This window comes from Hemicordylus capensis, chromosome 5, assembly GCF_027244095.1.
Source record: "Hemicordylus capensis ecotype Gifberg chromosome 5, rHemCap1.1.pri, whole genome shotgun sequence".
Lineage (NCBI taxonomy): Eukaryota > Metazoa > Chordata > Lepidosauria > Squamata > Cordylidae > Hemicordylus > Hemicordylus capensis.
In genome coordinates this window covers 170,486,209-170,509,851 of record NC_069661.1, presented here as the reverse complement: position 1 = coordinate 170,509,851, position 23,643 = coordinate 170,486,209, and the positions used below count along the sequence as shown (strand labels likewise).

Here is a 23,643-nt window from a genome sequence, read left to right as displayed (position 1 = left end):
CCTCGCCAAGCACGCTGCATAATTTGCAATTCTGATAGCTAGACCTGAAGTAGCATACAGTAGGGGTGTGCATTTCGGGTTTTCGGTGATTCGGCTCGGGACCCGAGCCGAATCACCTTTGTTCTGTTCTGTGTCCGAATTTTGCTGACCCGGATCACCCCCGATTCGTTTCGGATTCGGATTTAATCCGAATCCAAATCCGAATTGATTCGGATCAGCAAAAAGGACCCTGGAGCCAAAAGAGTGGGGTGGGGTGGTAGTGCCTAATGGGTGTAGGCTGCCACCCCAATTTCAGGGGGGTGGGACAGAGGGCTGATTTTTTGTGAATTTCTGAGGATTTTCTTGGGTGCAGCAGAGTGATTGATTCATTCATTCATGCAACATATAGTACTCTCAACTCTAAATGACCCTAACACTCTCACTTTTCTCTCACTCTCTCCTTAATTACTAAGTCGAGTATGGGAATGAATCAATCTAGCACTCTGCTCTGCTGCACCCAAGAAAACCCTCAGAAATTCACAAAAAATCAGCCCTCTGTCCCATCCCCCTGAAATTGGGGTGGCAGCCTACACCCATTAGGCACTACCACCCCACCCCACTCTTTTGGGGCAGATACACTTTCTGCCCCCCCCCATCTGCCCCAAAGACACAAAAACTTCAGAAATTCACAAAAAATCAGCCCTTTGCCCCATCCCCCTGAAATTTGGGTGGTAGCCTACACCCATTAGGCACTACCACCCCACCCCACTCTTTTGGGGCAGATACACTTTCTGCCCCCCCATCTGCCCCAAAGACACAAAAACTTCAGAAATTCACAAAAAATCAGCCCTCTGTCCCTCCCACCCCCCTGAAATTGGGGTGGCAGCCTACACCCATTAGGCACTACCACCCCACCCCACTCTTTTGGGGCAGATACACTTTCTGCCCCCCCATCTGCCCCAAAGACACAAAAACTTCAGAAATTCACAAAAAATCAGCCCTCTGTCCCTCCCACCCCCCTGAAATTGGGGTGGCAGCCTACACCCATTAGGCACTACCACCCCACCCCACCCCACTCTGCTGCCCCATATCCCACTCCAAGTCCAGCAACAGTGCCCTGCCCTGAACCTCACCTCATCCAAACTTTTTTCGCCCACTACAGTAAACAGACAGGCACAGCCAGGAGGGAACACGCATAGCATGTGGAGGACGCACGCAAGACAACAACACTCCGCAAGTGGAGCAGCAAGGCTTTGCATGTTGTTGTTGCCCCCTCCTCGCCCACACAGCTTTGAAGAGTAACGGATGATGATGGCAGATAAGAAGAGAATGGCAGCACGCACGTGTCTCTGGACATTTCTTTTCCTGTCTGACTCTGTGGCATGAGATCGCCGCATCTATGTATGGGCAAGCACAATCTTCAAATAAAATGCTGTCAATCAACTCGCAAACATGACCCGATCTTCATTTGGAAACATAATGCAATGATGCATCTCCCCACACACATGCACAGGCACAGTGAATTGCACCTGTCCTGTCCTTTACCGGGCCCCACATGGCCACACCACTCCACACCACATCACACAACAACACCACACACCACGAAGAGGTCTCTGCAACAAAGCAAGCTAGAATTTTTGCAGGCTTTTTCGGATTGCATCCCAATGCATGCCGCAGATACTGGGCAGAAAGACTGTGTGCAATCACATGATACGACATTACCACTAGTTCGGAGTCTAGAAGATGCCTTTATTCCCCTGTGTGTGTGCACTGTGCAGGTTTGCTGCTCAAGTCACTCACTCTGCAAGAGGGTTAGGGCTGAAAAGGGCTGTGTCGCCTCAGGTTGCAATGTGTGCTCTCTCTGTCTGCGTGAGACAGACATTTGTGTGAAGGCTGCACCAGCATCAAGCTCATCATTGGCAACACAGCTTTTTTGGGGGGGGAGGGGAGGGGGGGTGCATGTGTGTGTGTGTGCCGCTTCAGGCACAGCAGTAGTACTACTCCCATTGTGGCCAGAAAAAGCAGGCAGCAGCAGAGCAGACCATCTCACTCAGCGGCAGCGGCGACAACCTAATAGCTCAGTAGACCAAGGCAAACCACATATTTGGATTTGAACAGAGGAGAGCATGAAGATTAAGAAAGAAGTAAACATCACCTGACAAGCAAGCCGAAATCAGAAATAATTACATCACATTGAGAAACGCAGCAGACAGACCTTTTTTAGATTTCAGCTTCAATGCAATTGTTCATGGGAGGAAGCAATGATGACAGTTTTAGCAGGCAAGCAGGCTAGCAATTAGCGGCAAGCCCACTCAGTGACAGTGTGTGTGCCCCCCTCGCCAGGAGGCACAGGCCCATTGCACAGAGCCACTACTCTCCCCCAGGGATGTCCCTTCCAATCCTGACTGTGCCCCCCCACACGCACACGCAGCAGCCTGTCTCTGAGGTTGTGGATGGATGGTGCGCTGCCCTACGGCCCAGCCTTCAGCACTGGGCAAGTGGGTGCTCCCAGCATCAGGGGGGGGCCCACCACAGATTTCTTCTGCAGAGACAGCGACTACAGCTCCCATTGTCCCTAGTCTTGATGGTGGCCAGCCATCGGGACAGTGGGAAATGGGAGTTGTAGTCTCTCTCTGCCACATCTGTGGTAACCCCTCCCTCATGCTGGGAGCACTCACCTGGCAGTCCACCATCCCAGGCTGACAGTGCAGCGGTGCCTGTGTATGCATGCGTGTCTGGATGTGCCAGCAGCACGGGGCATGTTTTAGTGGCAGGGTGGGCTTAGAAGGATGGACTGTGACACATCTTCTGGCCGGGATGAACTGCCGTGGCGTGGGAGGCGCTGCATGGGGGGGGTGACGCGAGTCACTCGCCCTCCACGGCCAGTTTGGGGTAGCCCAGCAGGGGGAGGTTGGCCTTCAAGAAGACGAGCTGCTTCACCAAATCAGCATCCAGGCGTGAGCGCAGAGGAGTCACCACGTCCCCGGCCATGGAGAACAACCTCTCGCTCGAGACGCTGGTTGGCGGGCAAGAGAGAAACCGGACAGCAACGGACGCCAAGTCCGGCCAGACTTTGCGACGCGTTGCCCAAAAGGGGAACGGCTCACTCTCCTCGTCTTCCGTCGCCTCCTCCAGGTACTGCAGAACAGTCTGCTCAGCACGGCTGGGGCGAGGGACAGGCTCCTCCCGTCTCCCCGGCATGAGACTAGCATAGCCCCTGAGCCACCGGGTGGTGGTTTGAGGTCGCACTGGCTGCTCTGCTCGTCCCACTGCCGGAGAAACCACGCCGCTGGACTGGGAAGAAGTGGGGGTGGTGGCAGTGCTGCTGCTGCTGCTGCTGGGGGTGAGATGCGCAGTGCCAGCCTGCGACCAAGACCCCTCCTCCTGGTCGTCTGCTGCACCTATCCCTAGCCTCCTTTCCTCTTCACGCTTCACGTGTTCGACCAGGAGGCCCCTCCACCTGGGCAGCTCGCCAGGAGGCACAGCGCTGCCCTTCATCCTTGGGTCACAAATGCATGCCAGGACATGCCATGCAGATGCGGACCATGGTGTCTTGAGCCGCTCAACTACCCCAGTCCTCAACCGACCTGCCAGGGCAATCGCAACCCCAGTGGTCAGAGTGGTCTGGAGATCGCTCATTGCCTTCTCCAGGAGAATAGCAGTGGGCAAAGCCAGGCTCAGCGTGGCGGTCTGAGTACACAAGTCGTTCGTTGCAGAATAGAACGGCTCTAGTACTAAGACCAGCTCGCGGATCACCGGCCAGTCATCATAGAGAGACCTGCACAGATCCAAGCAACCACGCGTCCCCAGGCTGTTGAGTGCTCCCTCTTGCTCATGCATGCGCCGGAGCAAGAGAAAGGTGGAGTTCCACCGGGTAGGAACATCCTGGGGGATTTGGTGTTCGGGCAGGCCCAGCTCGATCTGTCTGGCCTTGAGCTGGCGCCTTGCCTTTTCACTCCGGTGGAAGTGGCCCGCTACCTGGCGGCAACGCTCCACCAGGGCGGCCACGGGAGCAGCAGGATCCTGACCTAAACTACTGGAAGAGCCCCGAACACGCTGGTGCTCCTTGGCCTTCTTCGGCGCCTCCTTGAGGCCAAGCGCACCCTTCACTACGAGGTTCAAGGTGTGCGCAGCGCAAGCGATGTTCACACCGTAAACCCGCCTAGCAGCCTTAGTGATGTTGGCTGCGTTGTCCGTCACCATGAAGCCCCGGCGGAGGGTTGGCTCCCCGGCCAGCCACACCCCCACCTGCCGCTCCATGACGGCAGCCAACTCATCTGAAGTGTGGTCTGTGTCCATCGCCTCCACATGCAACACTGCCCAAGAAGGCGTGCATGCATGGGAGGAGCTGGATACAGCACCAGCAGCGCCAGATGTCCCCTCACCCCCATGCCCCCACCAATGGGCTGTCAGGGACATGAAGGCAGTGTGCAGCCCACTGCGGCTAGTCCAGATATCCGCAGTGAAATGCACACTGGTGTTTGGCCCAGCTGCACGCAGCTTGGCCAACACGGCCCCCCTGCACGCACGGTACAGGGAGGGGACCACCCTCCTGCTGAAAGTGGTCCTTGAGGGGATCTTGTACTCCGGAGAAAGCAGCTGGAGCAGATGCCGGAAGCCGACATTGTCGACAATGGAGAACGGCTGGTCATCAAGAGCGATCATCTCACCAATGGCCCGAGTCACGAGATGAGGCTTTGGATGATCAGACCGCTTCCCAAGAGATTGCACCCACTGATGATCGGTCAGCTTTTCCTGCCTGTGGGCAGGAGCCGCTGGCCGCTTGCTACTGCTGCCACTACTACTGCTTCTGCTACCAGGTGAGGCACCGGGCCTACTGCCAGTGCCAGCAGAGGTCTCCACACCTGGGTGCCGACGCATGTGCGACCACAGCCCCGAGGTTGTGAAGTGCATAGGGTCCTTGCCTCTGCTGACCAGTGCCTTGCAGTGGGTGCACACAGCATGGGTGGGATCACCAGGGCTAAGCTCAAAGTGATCCCAGACCACACTGCCAGACTCCCCAGCGACATGAGGTCGCTTTGTTGGTGGAACTTTTGCTGGTTCCTTCTCGGGCATACCACCACCAATGCCCTCAGCGCTGGCATGGGAAGGCCCAGGGGCAGGAGAAGATCTTCCCTCCTCCTGAGCCCCCTCAGATGCCAGACTGAGCCCCCCACCAACCCCCATAGTGACCGTTTGGGGGGTCCGCAAGGTGGATCTGGCTGGACTGCCAACCTCCTCCACCAGCACCACCTCCTCAGCTGCCACAGGAAGATCTTCTTCCCTGGCAATCTGGGAGCCCCCCCCCCCAAATCCTGCCTGGACGCAGGCCCTGGCATAGGGCTGACCCGAGAAGAAGTCAAGCCTGCGCGCCGAAGCAGGGCCGGGGGTGACTTGGGGAGTAGGCCCCTCTTGCCGCCCCCTGCCACGACCAGCTGTAGGGAAGACAAGCCTCCCACTTACTTGCGCCCTCCCTTTTCCTGCTGTCCTCCCAACCATTGCTTTTTAAAACTTTTTTAAAAATTTCAAAATGTGAAGAAGGGGTAGTTGTCTCAGGGGGCAGCAGGTACTAGAGGGCCAGAAAAACAGTGGATGTGCTGCGGTGCCGGTGACTGCCTCCTTGCTTAGGGCTTGTTGTTGTTGGCACAAATGCTGCTGCTGCAAGATCCCAGTCAGAAGTTGCTTACGCCATGCAATGAATGTGTATCACACGACACAGTCAGTCAGCCACAGAGGGACTGGGAGACAGTGGGAGTTACTTACTTGATGCGCGATACAACAGAAGCAGGCTGTGCAACAAAAAAATATAAAAATTAAAAATTAAGATACTAGCTCAGCTGCTGTGCTGTGCACAGGTGCAGGAGGAGTTATTTAAGGCTGGAGCCTTGCGCACACAGTGTGCAGTGCACTTAGTCAGTAGAAGTGAAAGTAAGTTTAGTTATATTATCTTTCTCTGACTGCTGGTCACTTTGAATGGAATAGACTGGAGAATTTATTTGTTGCAAGTAACTTGTGTTGTTACTAATGTATCGAATGCACTCCACCACAGGGGAAAGTTACTCTCTCTGTGGTCTGAAAGTAGCACACAGTTACAAAAATGTTTCAAAAAATTATCTCTGTGTCAATTACACAGGCAAACAAGATGGAAAAGTAACTGTGGGCAGACTAGGCCCTTAAAAAATATTTCTGCAAAATACACAAAAGCAGCAACAGAAATATAAAGTTGCAGCACTACTAGGCCAGGCCACTCTTACAGTCTACTGCTACTCTACAGTTGAACCTCCTCCTAATAGCTAGCTACCGGGGAAGGTTACACACAAACCCTAGTTATTTAGAACCCTATTTATTTAAAACACTATTTAAAACCCAATCTTACATCTATCACAACACTTTAAAACCCTATTTATTTAAAACACTATTTATTTAAAACCCAATCTTACAACTATCACAACACTTTGAAACCCTATTTATTTAAAACACTATTTATTTAAAACCCAATCTTACAACAACTATCATACAACACTTATAGAGAAAAGTGAAAACCCCAAAAACCTAAAAACAGGGAAAAAATAATAAACCCCAAACGCACAGTTAAAGAATGGAACACTACAGATTAGAACGCCGTGTGTGACGTGCGTGTGTCTGTGTGTTGTGTGCGTGTGTAAAATATAAAATGGCTGGGCCAATCTCACTCAGGTGTAGGCTTCTCCAACGCCGGGTCTCTGGCGTCCACCTCTGAGGGTCTGGTCTGGTGGCTGGTCACACAGGCGGGCCTGGAGTGCAGGCAGGCAGGCAGGCAGGCACAGGCAGCAGTGACTCTCCGCAGAAAAAAATTGCCCAAAAAAGTGGTTTGGCAAAAAATAGGGTGGGGGGATTCAAAAGGAGAAAAAAAACCCTCCTTTCCCACTAAGGGCTGCAGGCTGGCAATGCTTGCAGGCAGTCAGATGTTTAAAAAAAAAATCTAAAATCTATTCCTCTTCTCTTCACAAAAAAGGATTTTAAAAAATGGGAAGAGGAGGTTTGCTCTGCAAGGAAGAGGTTTCCTTCCAATCCTTTCCTTAAAAAAAATCTCCCCCTCTTCTAGCCCCAACAAGGATTAAAAAATGAGCAGAGGGTTTGCCTCTGCAAGGCAGAGGTTTCTTTTTTTTAAAAAATCTCACCCTCTTTTAATCCAAAAATGGATTAAAAATTGAAAAGTGGTTTGCCCCTGAAAGGAAGAGGTTTCCTTAAAAAAAAAAATTCTCCCCCTCTTCTAGCCCCAACAAGGATTTAAAAATGAGCAGTGGGAAACCTCTGCAAGGCAGAGGTTTCTTTAAAAAAAATTTCCACCCTCTTCTCTCTTTATTTTAAAAATTGCTTAAATAAAGCAGAAAACCAACCAACAAGGCAGAGCACTGGCGTAAATGCAGAAAAACAGCACCCACAAAAATCCAAAATCAAAATGGAGGCAAGACTTACTAAGCAAGGCAGCAGATCTCTCTCTTGTGTCTCTTCTCCCACGCAAGGCAGCAGAAAGGAAGAAAATGGCTACTGGTGGCCCCTTAAATACCCTCCTGCAAAGCCCTCCAAAAATCACCCCCACCCTTGACCCTACCTCCACCTGTACCTGGCCAATGGGAGGGTGTGATTTACTATCCAAACCTTATTTGGTCATTTTCCTCTGCAGGTAGGAACTTTTATTTTCAATGGAGGTGAATGGGAAAATTTTTCTGCATTGAAGTCAATGGAGAAAAAAGGCGGGAAATTAAAAGAGCTGTCAGAATTAAAATGGAGGGGGAAGAAGAAGGCAATTCTGCAGCCACAAAATGGAGGCTGCAGACATGCCCACGGAGGTCCGAATCACCCGAATTTTTTTCCACGAAATCGGGGTGATTCGGATCGGGCACAGAAATTTTCGGAGGTCCGCAGGGGTGATTCGGATCGGCTCCAAATCACCCGAAATTCGTTGTTTCGGGCACAGAACGATCTGTGCCCGAAACGAAATGCACATCCCTAGCATACAGCCTGCGGCCTAACACATCAATCTTTCTGCCCTCCTTATCTCCAGGAGTTGTGTGTCGACGGCCGCCCTTAGATGAAGATGCACAATCCACCACAATGGAGTTAGGATCCGGGTGTTGCAGCAGGTAAGTGTCCTCTCCATCACATATCCGATACAAATTTTCAATGCGCTTTGAAGTTGGATTCACTGAATGCACCGTCTCCCATGCTGATTTTGTTGCCTTTGATATAGCCGGTATCATGGGTAAAGATACTGGATGCGAAGCCTTTGACTGGAACATCATGTTGTAAACTGGGTCGGTGGACTCAGTATCTGGCAGCTGCAGATTTAAACCCAAAGCCTCTGCCATCTCTCTAATCATTACATGGTATGCTTTGAGCTCTTCAGTTGGGGATCTCGAAAGGCGAGGTGGTACTTCAGGTGGAAGCTCTGTCTGTCCACTGCCTTGATCAGAATCCGTCCCCTCAGTACCATAGTCCTGATGCACTGACCCAGGAGAAGATTCTCTGGACGATGGGCTCGGTGGTGGCGGAGTGCTCTTTCTCTTCCGCTTTCCACTTGGTTTCTCCTTGTGGGCAGTGGCTGCAGGTGGATGACTCTCTTCCCGAGGTTGTGGGTCGGGTTGTTGCGCCTTCCACCTTAAGTATTCCGCGTAATCGTGCGGGAGTGTGTGTCTGAACCCACACGTATGCGAGGGTTGAGTTGCTGGATGGCGTATGCTGTCATCCAAATACCCAGGCAACGGTGGCACCACAGCCAAGGGTGACTGGATCAAAGGCTCGGCTGCCACTCTTGGGGAAAGCGATGGAGTCCTTGGATGGGGGAGCGCCGGCTCCAACTACACTTCCTCTTCCCCTTCCTCTTCCTCCTCATCTAATCCTGCACTCACAAACCCTTGGAATGTGGATTCTGCAGGGGTGTTCGGTTCCGATGCCATCAGGCTCCTGAGTGCCGAAGTCGCACTTCTATCAGAGCGGTGGCTTCCCTGGTTCCGTGGAGTTGAGGGAGACTGTTGAGGAGTGTGTGCAGGGGAGAGGGAGACACGGTGTACAGTCTCTCTCGCCGAAGAGTCACGGTTGCTCTTCGCCTTCGATGTCGATGTCGAGCTTGATGTCGAAATGACCCTGGTGAGCTCACTCCTCGATGTCGAGGGCTTCGGCGTCGAGGGTGATGGTACCGATGATTCGCCTTTTCGTTCTCTTCTCGATGTCGAGGGTGTCCTCGACGTCGAGGCTCTCGGTGTCAAGACCGGGCTTGAAGTTCGATGCTCCGTATTCCACTCACCCTCCGATCCCTGCACTGAGGAAGGTGATGGGGTTTTCAGCCTATGTCCAGTCTTCTCACCTTCGTCCCCGACGCTTTCCTCTCGTCGATGTCTTTTTTCCTTCCGCTTGTGCTCCTTCGAAGAGACTTCCAAAGGTCTCTTGAAAGCTTTATCAGACACGGTTTTAGACTGTACTGCGACAGCTCCGTGACTCCCTGCGCCCGATGCCGTAGCCGATGTCGATGTCGATGCTGATGTCGACTGATCTATAGGGCGAGGGGTCGGCGGGCGGAGTGCGTCTTCATAAAGCGCGGCTCTAAGACGCAACGCCCGATTTGTTCTCGTTTGTTTCGAGAATGCACAGCAAATTTTACAAGCTGCCGTGTTGTGCTCCTCACCGAGACACAACAAGCAGGCATCATGATGGTCGGTGGATGGCAACTTTGCCCGACACCTCACACAACGTTTAAACGTAGTTTTATTCTCCATTTTCCGTAAAGCAGTCGGTCTGTTTGATCTTTCGTCAACACCGTCCGTGAAGCAGTTTGCAAGATCCAACAACAATCCAAGTAAAGCCAGAGAAATCAGTCCGATCTGTCGTCTAAACTAGTCCGTTAAACAAGTTTCCGATTCCGTTTAGCAGTCCAGGTAAAGCCAGATAAGTCAGTCCGATCTGTTCCGTTTATCCTGTCCAATATTCAATACCAATTTTCAAGCCGTATAAGTAAAGTTTGTTATTTCTGTCTACCAAGGAGCCCAAACGAGGTCTGAACGCTGTGGCGGTCAAACAGAAACTAACGGAAGACACCCAACCGCACTATATAGACGGAATGCAGGAGCACGTGCAGAAAGGCGGTTGGGCGTCGCGAGGAGCTACCTAGTCGGCCCGAGAGGTGCCTGCGCAGGCGCAGAACCCATTCACTTATGGGCTCAACGGATCACGATCCAGATCAGAACAATTATAAGCCATTTTGGAAGGGCAATATAGACATTGAATGAATGAATGAATGAATGAACAAAACAATAAACAAAAGAGTCTTCATCATCCTGTAGCAATGAATAAGTGGCTCACTTATGAAAAGCCATTGGTTCCAGGGCAAATATTTATAGCTTGTTTAACATCAATACATTTTATTACAGATAAAACATATATTCTATATGCATGTGTATTAATCAACAGTAATTTGATTGTTAGGCCAGAAACATACTTACACCTGTTTAAAGTTGACAAGCATCCCATATATCATGAAGACCACTCCAGATTAGGAATGAAGGGGAGGGGTGGAAGATAGAGATGTGCACGGTCCGGATCAGTCCGGACCGGCACCGAAGGGGGGCCCTTTCTTTTAGGGTGGGAGCGCTTTCTTACCCCTCCCGCCTCTTCACCCCCTCCAGCGCCCGTATTTAACTGAATAATGGGGCGCTGGAAACCAGCCGCCCCCGCCGCTCCCCCCCCAAACAGATTTACATGCAAAGGTACCCATACCCCTGCCGCCGCTGTCGCCCGCCCGCCAGCCAGCCAGCCAGCCCTCCCTCCCTCCCAGCTGCCCGCCCGCCCGAGTCCTTACCCAATGCTTTAGGAGAAAACAAGAGGAGCTACCGAACAGAGCTCCTCTCGTTAGGAAGGCCTCCAGCAGACTGAAGGCGCTTTGCGCGCGCGTGCATGCGCGCGCCGCAAAGGACACCGATTGCCGGAGGCCCAGTCTACCCGCCGGGAAAAGGCCGGGTAGACCGGGCCTCCGATCGCCGGAGACCCGGTCTACCCGGCCTTTTCCCAGCGGGTAGACCGGGCCTCCGGCGATTGGCGTCCTTTGTGGTGCGCGCACGCGCAAAGCGCCTTCAGTCTGCTGGAGGCCTTCCTAACGAGAGGAGCTCTGTTCGGTAGCTCCTCTCGTTTTCTCCTGAAGCACTGGGTAAGGACTCGGGCGGGCGGGCGGGCAGCTGGGAGGGAGGGCTGGCTGGCTGGCGGGCGGGCGACGGCAGGGGTATGGGTACCTTTGCATGTAAATCTGCTCGGGGGGGCGGGGGCGGCTGGTTTCCAGCGCCCCGTTATTCAGTTAAATACGGGCGCTGGAGGGGGCGAAGAGGCGGGAGGGGTAAGAAAGCCCTCCTGCCCTTAAAGTTATACCCCCCACCCGGACCCGAACCAGCAAGGGCCGAACTGGTCCGGCAGTTCGGCCATTCCTTAGAATGGCCGCCGGACCGGTTCGGACTCACCTCTAGTGGAAGAGAGATGCAGACTGAAGGCTTTGAAAGGAGGCTTGGCAGTGCTAGGTCTGTGCTAGTCTTGCTATGCCCAGCTAAACTACAAAATATGGTAGAACATACTGGGAAGAGCAGAGAAGGAAATGCTTTGCTCAGGTTAGCTGCTAGTATAATTAGGAAGGATAGACCAGGCCATATCTTCTTCTTCAACTGGCCCTTTTGGCTGTGAACAGGATTCATTGTGGACACCTAGCAGCTGGTTAATGGGTTTGGAAAGTAATTTTTTCTGTGCTTATTTGGCCTTGAAGTCCCAAAGACTTATTTATTATTATTATTTATTATTGTTGTTTACAGAGTCAGAAAGGTGTTATTGACTGGTTTGTTTTATCCAGACATTGAGTCCTTCCCAAGGACCTAGGATGGCTGAATTTTTTTATCAGTGTTGATGGTGATTTCTGTGGCCCCTATGGTGTTGAGGTGCTCTTCAAGGTCTTTTGGAATTGCACCTAGGGCACCAATTACCATTGGGATTATTTTGGTCTTCTTCTGCCACAGCCTTTCAATTTCAATTTGTAGATCTTTGTATTTGGTGATTTTTTTCTATTTCTTTTTCTTCTATTCTGCTATCCCCTGGTATTGCTATGTCGATTATTTTAACTTGTTTTTCTTTCTTCTCAACTACAGTTATATCTGGTGTATTGTGTGGCAGATGTTTGTCTGTTTGTAGTCGGAAGTCCCATAATAGTTTTGCATCTTCATTTTCTACAACTTTTTCTATTTTATGGTCCCACCAATTTTTGGCTACAGGTAGCTTGTATTTTTTGCAGATGTTCCAGTGTATCATCCCTGCTACCTTGTCATGCTTTTGTTTATAGTCAGTCTGTGCGATCTTTTTACAACAGCTGATTAGCTGGTCCACTCTTTCATCTGCTTCTTTACTAAGGAGGCACTTGCTGTTTGTTGTGGATTTTTCTATTTTTGCTCTTATTTCATTTGTTCTTAGTGCCTGTTCTTGTGCAGCCAGATTAAACCCTCTGTTTCTTTCTTCAAGTTGCCATTCTTAAGCCATTGCCAGGTCTTGGTGATGTTTGATTTTCCACTTATATTGTGCAAATATTGACCATGCAGGGGCTTATTTTTTCATTTTCCTGCTCAGTTCTTGACTTGTTCTTTCTTGTAGGCCTGCTTTCTTTCATTGGTGTTGAATAGTTTCTCGTTATTGACCATTTTAAGTGCATCTTCTTTACAGCACTTTATATATTCTTCAAGGCCTCTTTACTCCTCCTCTACTATTTGATGGACTTGCAGCATTCCTCTTCCACCTGAGCTGCGAGGCAGGAATAGCCTATCTACATCACTGCGGGGGTGCAGAGCATGATTGATGGTCATGATTTTCCTGGTCTTACGATCTAGCATCTCTAGCTCTGCCTGGGTCCAGTCTATTATCCCTGCAGTGTATCTGATCATAGGTATAGCCCAGGTGTTTATGGCTTGTATGGTGTTCCCGCCATTGAGTTTGGACTTGAGGATTTTTCTAACTTTCCTGATGTATTCACTTCCAATTTTTCTTTTAACTTCAGTGTGTGCAATGTTATCAGCCTGGAGAACGCCCAAGTATTTGTAATGTTCTTTGTCTTCCAGATTCTTGATCTTGCTTCCAGTGGGCAGTTCTATTCCTTCTGTTTTTCTTATTTTTTCTCTGTTCATTATTAATGCAGCACACTTGTCTAGTTCAAACTCCATTGCTCTGTCGCTACTGAATATACAGACAGTGTTTAGCAGTGATTCGATTTCTGACTGGGACTTTCCATACAACTTCAGATCGTCCATAAACAGCAGATGGTTGATTTTACTTGATGTTTTAGATGTTTGGTATCTGAGGCCTGTTTTGTTTAGTATTTGTGAAAGTGGAGTCATGGCTATTACAAACAACAGAGGGGATAGTGAGTCCCCTTGGAAAATACCTCTTCTAATGCTAACCTGTCCAAGTGTCTCACCATTGATTGTTAACTGTGTACTCCACATGCTCATTGCTTTTTAAAATAAATATCTGAATGTTTTTGCTGAGACCAGTTGTTTCTAAACATTTTAGTATCCATGTGTGAGGCAATGAGTCGAAGGCTTTCTTGTAGTCAATCCATGCAACACTTAGATTGGTTTTTCTTCTCTTGCAATTTTCTAAAATCATTTTGTCAATCAGCAGCTGGTCTTTTGTTCCTCTGGTGTTCGGGCAGTTTCCTTTTCAGTTCAACTGGAAGCTGCATATTAGTTAATTAGTGTTGCATTACTTCATCTGCTATTATTCCAGTTAATAATTTGAACATGGTTGGCAGGCAGGTTATCGGTCTATAATTACTTGTAACTGCACCTTTTGCTGGGTCTTTCATTATGAGATGAGTTTTCCCACTTGTTAGCCATTGTTCAATATCACCTCCTTGCAAAATGTGATTGAACTGTTTTGATAGTTGTTTATGAAGGCTTGTTAGGTGTTTAAGCCAAAAGCCATGCAGTTCATCGTTGCCTGGAGCAGTCCAATTTTTAATTTTCTTTGCTCTTTCACTTATTAATTCTGGTGTTATTATTAGATCTTGCATTTGTTGGTTACATTTTTCGACCTCTTTTACCCAGCCTGCTTTTTTTATTATAATCTATTGGATTGTCCCATAATTTCCCCCAGAATTGCACTGTTTCTTCTTTATTTGGTGTTTCTAGGTTTCTTGCAGTTTCTCCTTCTATGCTTTGGTAGAAACGTCTCTGATTCAACTGGACTTGGAGATTCTGCCTGTGTTGTGTAATTCTGGCTTCGTATCTGCTAATCTTCTTTGACACTGCTGTTATCTGCTGCTTTATTATTTCCAGGACTTCTCTAATTTTCCTTGAATCTAGATGGTATTTTTGGATCAGATACTGTTTGGTGTTTTCATTCTTCAGCTTCTTGTCTTTCACATCTTTTGATTTCTAGCATCTGTTCTAAGCCTGGCAATTTTATTTTCTAATCTAATCTTCCATTTAGGTGATGTACTACTTTCTAAGCTTGTGCATTTTGATTCAGGTACAAAATGTTTTGTGCCCGAAAATGGCAATTTTGGAGGTTTTGTAAACAAAACAAAATCAAGAATTAAAAAACAGAGATTTTTGTTTCCTAATTGAAATGACTGTGTTTCGGACAGAATGCTTTGTTCTTTGGGAAAACATTGCAATTGAAATTGACTTCTCTGACTCTCTCCACTCCAGGTGAGGCACTGAGTGATTAGCAGAAGATAAGACATGGAAAAAGCTTTTGAGCTTGAATGGTTTAGTTAAGTATGTGTTGTATTCAGTGTGATTGAAATGCAAATTGACCTTGCAAAGGGATTTGGAAGACAGCATTTTGAGACAGAAATACCCAAATATCTTTGGGAGCTCAACGCAATTCCAAAGCTCTTGCTAAAAGCCATGGTATAAATTGTGTGGAGAAGCTTTTCGAGAAGCTGGTTAGGAAAGTTCTGAAATTACACAGGTTTTTCTTTCCAAAGGTTTAGAAAGAATCTCTTGACTTGTTCAGGGGTCTTTTGAAGAGCTATTTTGTTTTTCTTCTGATTTTTATGAGTTATAGTGGTGACTAAGTTTTGTTGCCCAAGTTGAGCAGTCTAATGTAATTTAGGCCACAATGTAATTTGGTGGGACATGATGTCTAAGCCAGTGGTTCACAACTTTTGCCATTGCAGGGACAAGTCATCCACATGGGACTACAGGAGACAAAAGGAGGGGGGTGGGGGATATCCCTGTCAATTTATTGACATCCCCAGGAATCTTAGTTGCTTCTCTCTTTCTTGTAACCATGATCCATGGTTTTGCACTTTCTTAAATGCAGTGATGATAAATCTCAACAATTCTGAACAGTAGGCTGATTTGTTTGGGCTATGGCTCACTCCACTTCAGTTAAATGAACATTTGAAGCTGTTCCATAGTACCAAGGCAGTTTTATGTTATTTATATTTATTTTTTTACATTTTATATCCTGCTCTTCCTCCAAGGAGCCCAGAGCGGTGTACTACATACTGAGGTTTCGCCTAACAACAACCCTGTGAAGTAGGTTAGGCTGAGGGAAGTGACTGGCCCAGAGTCACCCAGCTAGTATCATGGCTGAATGGGGATTTGAACTCGGGTCTCCCCGGTCCTAGTCCAGCACTCTAACCACTACACCACGCTTGCTCATTGGTCTATCTTGCTATCTCAAATGACCTGTGGTCACTGTTCCATGGGGAGGGAGTGTTTTTATTGAAAGATTTCTTGAATCCACAAATGGGTTGTGCTGCTGTGCTAGTGCCACAGGGACAGGCTTCTATCCGCTGCAAAATTCTCAAATAACTGTGCCAAAAAATAAAGTGTCATTGTTGTTCATCATTCTCTTCACTCTTTCAACTTGCGCAGAACCCACAGTTATGAATGTCCAGGACCACTATCCAGATCAGTGGGTTGGGTGGCAGTGCCCCAAGGGTGGTGCACCCAGATTCCAAATAAGGCAAAGGACTGATTTCTTAGGAATTTTTGAGGTTTACACGTCTTTAAGATTTTTTCCCATAGGGAATAATGGAGGTTTCAGCAGCCTCACAACTCCACCTGGGGGGCACTGGGATGGCCCGAAGCGAATGGTGGTGTAGTGCACAGAGGGTGCCAACCCCCCCTCTCCGGATTGCTAACCCATTGAGGTACTGGGCTTTGTTGTTTCTGAGGTGTTGAGTTTAGATTCTCTGGTAGCAAATGAGATTTTTAATGAAAAACCATGAATCCACTCTCATAAGCTACTAGAGAATCTACTCTTAGAACACCTCTAGAACAACAAAACCCTGTTCTTCATGGGTTCGCAACCTATGTGGGTGGTTTGCACTCTATGTGCATTACACCACCACTTGCTCTGGGCCATCCCAGTGCCCCTCAAGTGGAGTTATGGACCTGTAGAAACCTCCATTATACCCTATGAGGAAAATCGGAAAGACACATAACTTCATTAATTCTTTAAAAATCAGCCCTCTGCCAAATTCCTCTGAAAAAATTGTGGTAGCTTCCTTGTACCAACTGGGCAATACCACCAACCACACTCCACTCTGGGCCACCCCTCCCCCCCACGTGAAACTATACATTTACTTTTCCTCCATCATACCCTATGGAGAAAATCTGAGAGACTTCAAAAATTAACCAGAATTCAGCAGTTTGCCCAATTCCTTTGAAATTTTTGTGGTAGCTTCCATTCATTGGGCATTATAACCCCCACCCACTCTTTTGCCCACATGACCCATTTTTTAATCTGAATTAATTCGGATTCAGATTCAGATTAATTTGGATACAAAACAAAACTGGGTTGATTTGGAAGGCTTAATTTCGGACAAAATACAAAATGGGGTTGATTCGGATTTGGTACAAATCGAAACAGAAAAAATACAAAACGCGCAACCCTACTACTTTCTTTTTTGACAGGTCCACTGATCTTATATCCGAGCTCTTGTGTTCTTATTGTTGCTGCACTGTACATTAGTTGGTTTGTTTCTTACAAATTCTTGGTTGTTATTTCTGCAAGTGCAGCATTGACATCTTTTAATGCCTGAGCAAGTTGTTTTTTGGCAACTGTTTTTAGAGCTGGAAGTTGAACCCTGGTGGTTGTTTGGTTCATGTGCTCAGTTATTTTTTGCTTTAGTTCTTGTTACTTTTCTGTTAAACAGCATTCAGGTTTTTGAGGTGAAGGCAAAGAGGAGGTTGCTGGTTTTGATTTTGAACCAGTTCAGCAACAGTGGCATCCTCTTATTTCCAACACCTCCCCCACCTGCGCTTGAGCAACTTCTTCAGTTGGTGGTAATTCTTCTTCCATATCTTGAGGCTGTGTTGCTCTTTGCAGTTCTTCCAGCTCACCTTCTGTGGATACTTTATTTCTTATTATGAATCTTCTGGTCTGCTAGCTTTTGTACTATTATTTCTGGATGCTTCTCTTTCAAAATTTGGTACATTCTTTTTAAATAACCTCTTCTAGTTGGACTAGACTTGTAATAGCAAATCATTATTTCCTTGTTGGCATTATTCGTATATTTTTTTTCCAGTTAAGCAACGTTTCTTCTAGTAACCCTGCAGTCTCCAGCCCTGGTTGCTCAACTGAAGATCCTGTGTCCTGTAGCCCACTTGCCACCAGATGTCCAGGGACTCCAGCACCTGATGCGGTCTTTGTTGACCTGGGCAACGACCTAACCGGTATAGATTTATTAAAGTTACGTCTCACCATATTATTAATGGGAGAAGCACTCTTTGTCTGGCTCCTCTGGTGAGACCTGTCCAGTATGGTTGGACCTCTGGCATAGCTCTCACTTTCCTCAGAACACACAAGCCCGACAACCACATCAACATAGTGCCTCACTGGGGGTTATTATTAGTATTATTTTCTGCCTTCCCTGAGGAGACTTGTGCTGCACTCAGAATTTAGTTTTATATATATTGTTACAACTGTCAATTTGACATTAGTCAAGGGCCTGCACACATATGGGGCAGGCAGAATAGGGCAACTGCAAATCTCAAGAGCTTTGTGCTAATTCTATAACTACAGAAGGGATGTGCTGCATCCCTTCTACATAGAAGGGATCAAGGTCACATACATCAGCAGTTTAGCTGTAGACAGCAGTCACTGCTATACACTAGCTTGAGCCTTCAGTCAATCTCCAGCTGCTTCAATATCCAACTAGACTCGGTAACATGACGTTTAGGTAAGTCTTAAAGCAAATAGAAGGGGGGAAACATATTGATCTATGTTTAGGACTTAAACTAATTCTGGTTTACCTTATTCTGTACATCAACGCGGGTATTGTGTTTAATCAGTCGTTGTGCGATAGATATGCTAGCATTAAATGCAGCAAGGTGGAGAGCAGTGTTACCATTTGCATCCACAAGATTAGTGTCTGCTCCATGTTCTAGTAGGTAAGTTGCACATAATTCCTGCTGACACTGCACAGCCTGTAATATTAAAAAAGGGGGGGAAGGCTGAGGTCCACAAGTTACTTTAACATACACAATCATTTAATGCTGCTACCATTTAGTGCAATCTGAAATACATTCTTCTTGAATTTGTCATAATTATTAATTGTAATTTATTATTCTTAAGTTCATTAAATTGTTTTAAATTAAATTAGATTGTTTACAATGTAAAAATATTTACATTGTTTAAAAGTGTAAAACAATGTAAAGAATTGTAAATAACGTAACGACTGTAAAGAATGTAAAGTTTTAAATGATTTCTTGATTGTTTTGTTGGTTTTAACTGAGTACGTCTGCTGTGAACCACCCAGAGCTGACAGATGGGACAATATAAAAATGTAATAAATGCATAAATAAATAAAATATACTGAAGCCTATCATTAATATGGAAGCTATAGTAAACTGGCATTTTTATCTAGAATATGCTGTGTTTTAGAAGAACTATAGTATTCAGGGGCATAACTATAATAGGGCAAGGGGGGACAGTTGTCTGGGGGCCCTCTGCCTTAGGGGGGCCCCAGAGGCAAGTCACATGACTGACTCCCCCAGCCGCACACCCGCCCAGGCTTCCTTCAGTTGTATTCATCCTCCAAAATTGATGTGAGTGTTAAGACCTGGAGCTACAACAGCACGTCTTTCTCTAGTACCATTAAATGACTTACATCGTCCACAATTTACAAAACTTTTTTAAAAATTAGGATTATGTTCTATTGTGGCACATTAGATAGATAGATAGATAGATAGATAGATAGATAGATAGATAGATAACTATGCTTTTTGTTACCACTATTCAGCCTCATTTAAGATTTCTTCACTTCATGAGCTGAGCTTCGGGGTGTGTGTGTTAAAATCTTGTCCCTGGGCCCACTACAACCTTGCTAAGCCCCTGATAGTATTAGACTTCATACATACCTTCATTAGCGGAGACTTGCCGTCATCATCACAAAGATTTAGTTTGCACCTGTTGTCTACCAAGAACATAACAATATCTGTATATCCACTGGCACAGGCAAGATGTAAAGGTGTTCTGGAAAGCATACCATTACGTTCAGTCAACAAACAGTCCAAAGTAACACCAACGCTTCCTAAAGATTTGGCTATAATGTTAAGCTTAAATATAGGTTTTTCCCATTCTGTTCTTGAAACAACACTATGAAGTAAGTTGGGCCCAGTGTTCCCTCTAACAGGGATTCCCAGATGTTGACTACAACTCCCAGAATCCCCAGCTGCAACAGCTTTTGCTTGGGGATTCTGGGAGTTATATTATTATTTTTTATTATTATTATTTTTACATTTATATCCTGCTCTTCCTCCAAGGAGCCCAGAGCGGTGTACTACATAGTTTCTCTTTCACAGAGTTTCCTCTGTGAAGTAGGTTAGGCTGAGAGAGAAGTGACTGGCCCAGAGTGACCCAGCTAGTTTCATGGCTGAATGGGGATTTGAACTCGGGTCTTCCCGGTCCTAGTTCAGCACTCTAGCCACTATGCCATGCTGGGTCTCAACATCTGGGAATCCCTGTTGGTGGGAACACTGGTTGGGCCAGTAACTAATCTCCCAGACTATGGTAACCCAGAAAGTTTCATGGAAAAGATTTGAACCCACACATCTCCCAGGTTCAAGTCAATCCTTTGTCCTCTACACTTTACTGGTTCTCCAGACTGATCTCTTTGGGAAGTCACTCATTACCTCCAGTTATTTTTCAATCACAGTTGCCTTTCTTTGTTACTCAAAACACAGAAAGAATCCCAAAAGACAAATATGTTTCAAAATCAGCTCATATCCTACAACAGAAAACACCACAAAAAAGGGGCATGTAACCCAATCCTACACATGTTTACTCAGAAATAAGTCCCTCTGAGTTTAATGGACTTAAAGTAAACGGTAAAGTGTGCTGTCAAGTTGGTGTCAACTCCTGGTGACCACAGAGCACTGTGGTTATCTTTGGTAGAACACAGGAGGGGTTTACCATTGCCTCCTCCAGCACAGTGTGAGATGCCTTTCAGCATTTTCCTATATCACTACTGCCCAATATAGGTACCAGCGGGGATTCAAACCGGCAACCTTCTGCTTGTTAGTCAAGCATTTCCCCGCTGCGCCATTACTTCCACGTAAATGTGCACAGGACTGCCAACGTGAGTTCATCAATGATTTGAGTTAACTGGGAGGCATTTTCTGTGATTTTCCTCATTTGGGGAAGTAAATGTTATTTTGCCAGAAAGATGTCACTAGCAATAGAACTAAAAATAAAGGTATTGAGATCATTACTGCACATCAGTTTTGCAAGATTTCAAAGGCATCTAGCAAACACATTGAAGAGAAATATAGAATCAATAGTGATTTGCTGGTGACAGTGGCTGACAACCTGACTACTGAAGCATCCATGCTTCAAGCAGCTGCAGGAATACAGTGAGAGCCCAAACACTGCTCTGTTACTTTCTGAATTATGAGCACATTTGTGCAAAAACACCAATATTTCAGGGAGCTCTCTCACCCTCCAGAAACGCTCTGCAAAAGTGAAAACACACTCTTGCCTGGGATGTGTTTCCACTTCTACAGAGTGCTTCCAGAGTATGGGCGAGTGCCCTGAAACGTTCTTGTACAACTGAACTCAACGCAATGGAGTAGTGTACAGGCTCTCGCTACGTGCCCACAGCTGCTTAGAATGTGGACAATTGGTAGTCAGGATATCAACCAGTGTGCTCAGATCCATTCGAATCCATTTGCAACTTCCCTATGCCCAACAGTTGCAGATCTAATGTTATTAGGAACAACTGGGGAGGATCCTGATCACAGAAATTGTTTCTCCAAAATAATATGTTAAGGGTATTTTTTCTAATTAAGGAGCACCCACAATTATTAGGCATTGGGATTAATATACAAAGACATTTGAAAAATTCCCAGATGCCAAAGAACTGTCAACTATTCTGCCAACTGGTGACAAAGCATATTCAGAACAATTCTCAAGAGAAGAAGATAATATTTGTACTGCTAGAATACTATTTTTAATAAGGGGGGAGTATAGAGGGAGAGTTATAACTTGTACAATTTGCAATAGAACTGTAAACTACTTTGTATATGAACAAGTATTATCGAATTTGTAATAATCATAGCTGCAAGAAGAAATAGTTGTTTGACATAAAGACAAGACTTAAAGGGAACACAAAGGTACATGCTTATATGGTTACCGCTGAAACCGAGAACTTTAATTCAGGGTACCTTTATGTAGTACAATACCCTGACATTGACACCGAAATGACATTAGTCACCAAGACTGATGATCTGCACCAGGAACTAGACAAAGGAAGTAAGTATATCCTTATTAGTTCCATTGGACCTCTCAGACACATTAAATACCATATGGAATGAACTCCCTGTCTCTGGAGGCTCGTTTTGCACCTAAACCATTCATTTTCTGTTACTGGCAACAAGTGAAAACCTTTAACATGGCTTTTAATCCATTTTACATTTAGTCAGCCGTGTCATTTTAGGGGATAACGCTTGCGGTTTTCTCTCACTGATTTTAGATATAGTTTTTTTAAAAAATTCTGATTGTATTGGTTTTTATTTGCTTGATTTATTTTTTACATGTATACCCCACTCTTCCTCCAAGGAGCCCAGAACAGTGTGTATAGTTATGTTTATCTTCACAACAATCCTGTAAGATAGGTTAGGCTGGAAGGTAAGAGACTGACCCAGTGTCATCTACTGAGTTTCATGCCTGAACAGGAATTTGAACTCAGGTCTCCCCAGTCCTACACTCTAACTACTACACCACACTGATTTACTGTTGTAAGACATCTTGCATTCCCCCAAGGCCAGAAAGTAAAAATAAAAGAAAGGCACTTCCCTGTAGGAAAATGACAACCACATGCAGATTGTCACACAGATTGCACATTATCTACTACAAAAAAGTGCCTTCTGTAACATTTTTTAAAAATCACCATAAAGTGACACTCAATTTAGATCTAAAAGAAAAAGCAGTCTCTGTTTACAAGTACACAAGTTCTTGTACTTTAAAAGTGTGGTATAGTAGTGAGTTAGTGTCAGTTGGGACCCCAGATCTCCTGCTCAAAGTTTATAAATCACAGCACTGAGTTAGTCTGGACCAGTCACTACCACTCGACTTAACATGTTCCACGAGGTCACTGTGATGAGAAGAAAAATCATAAAGTGGGAGAGCCCCTATCGATGCTCCGCGAGGGGGAAGGTGGGAGGCAAATGAGACGGCGACAATACTGGGGTGGCTACTTCTGTACTCCATCGCCGCTGAATGGTTGCTCGCTTTCGCCCCATGCATGTGAATAATGAACCCTAAAACCCGAAGCCGCAACCCAAGGAGAGCGAGAGGGGAGGAGCAGCAGGAGGAGTCGGGAAGACGAGGGGGGACGCCGCCCTGGCCTCTCCCCACCTGTTGGCTTTATCCAGCTGGTTGAGGTCGTGCTTCCTGACGAGCTGCTGGAGTTTCTTCAGGTCCCCGGTGGCTGCTGCCCGGTGCAGCTTGCCCAGGTCCTTGCTCCTCCACACCTCATAGCCTCCTCCGCTGAGGCTGCCGCCCTCGCCGCCGCTGGGGGAGGCAGTCGCCCCGCCTGACGCTGGCCGGGAGGGAGACTGCTGCCTCTCCCTTTTCTTCCCGAACCCGAAGATCTTCTTCATCCTCCCGCCCGGCTGGCCGAGGAAGGAGGCGGCGGCGGCGGCAGTGGAGTACACCGGTCCCTCGCCCCGAGACTCCTCCTCGCCTCGGCAAAAGGAAGGACTAAGCGCGCCTGACGGAGTCCCGAGTGGCCAGCCCAGAAACCGGTCGCTGACCGGCCGTTGAGGGCAGCTGGGACGTTCTAGAGCGCGCGCGCGCGCCCTCTTCAGCCGGGGTGGGGGAGGAGGGGGCTCCCTCCAGCAACACGTGAGGGAGGGAGAGATGCCACAGAGAGAGAGACCAGGAGGACAACGGAGGCTTCGCCTGAGGAAACAGTACGCATGCGTATTCAGGGGCGCTTGTGTGGCAACACGGCCGCCGTCAAGGAGTCCTTGCTCAGAACGCATGCGCCACAGCCAGACTCTTGCTCCTAGCCTCTCCGTCTCGTATTCTGGCGCGGGACCGTGAGGAAGAGGCTGGCGAGCGACTTCGTGATGATGATGGCAGCAGTTTGTCAATATCTATATTATCGCCGCACACGGATCAGCCTAATTTGAACGTTCTCCTTCT

The 23,643-nt window shown here is 47.2% G+C and overlaps 1 protein-coding gene across 4 annotated transcripts in view; it reads right to left on the bottom strand.

Annotated features, from left to right (window-relative positions):
- LOC128327012 (ankyrin repeat domain-containing protein 26-like) overlaps positions 1–23,406 on the bottom strand; it is a 241,575-nt gene extending 218,169 nt beyond the window's left edge. For 3 of the 4 annotated variants that reach the window (XM_053255066.1, XM_053255067.1, XM_053255069.1), the window contains exons 1-3: positions 22,852–23,406; positions 19,356–19,470; positions 18,249–18,422 (exon numbers count right to left, since the gene is read on the bottom strand). In XM_053255066.1, coding sequence (XP_053111041.1) covers positions 18,249–18,422; positions 19,356–19,470; positions 22,852–23,096 — 534 coding nt within the window. In that variant the 5' untranslated portion in view covers positions 23,097–23,406. The remainder of the gene's footprint in view (positions 1–18,248; positions 18,423–19,355; positions 19,471–22,851) is intronic. The other variant, XM_053255068.1, reaches the window with a different exon arrangement.
- Between the last annotated feature and the right edge of the window lie 237 nt (positions 23,407–23,643).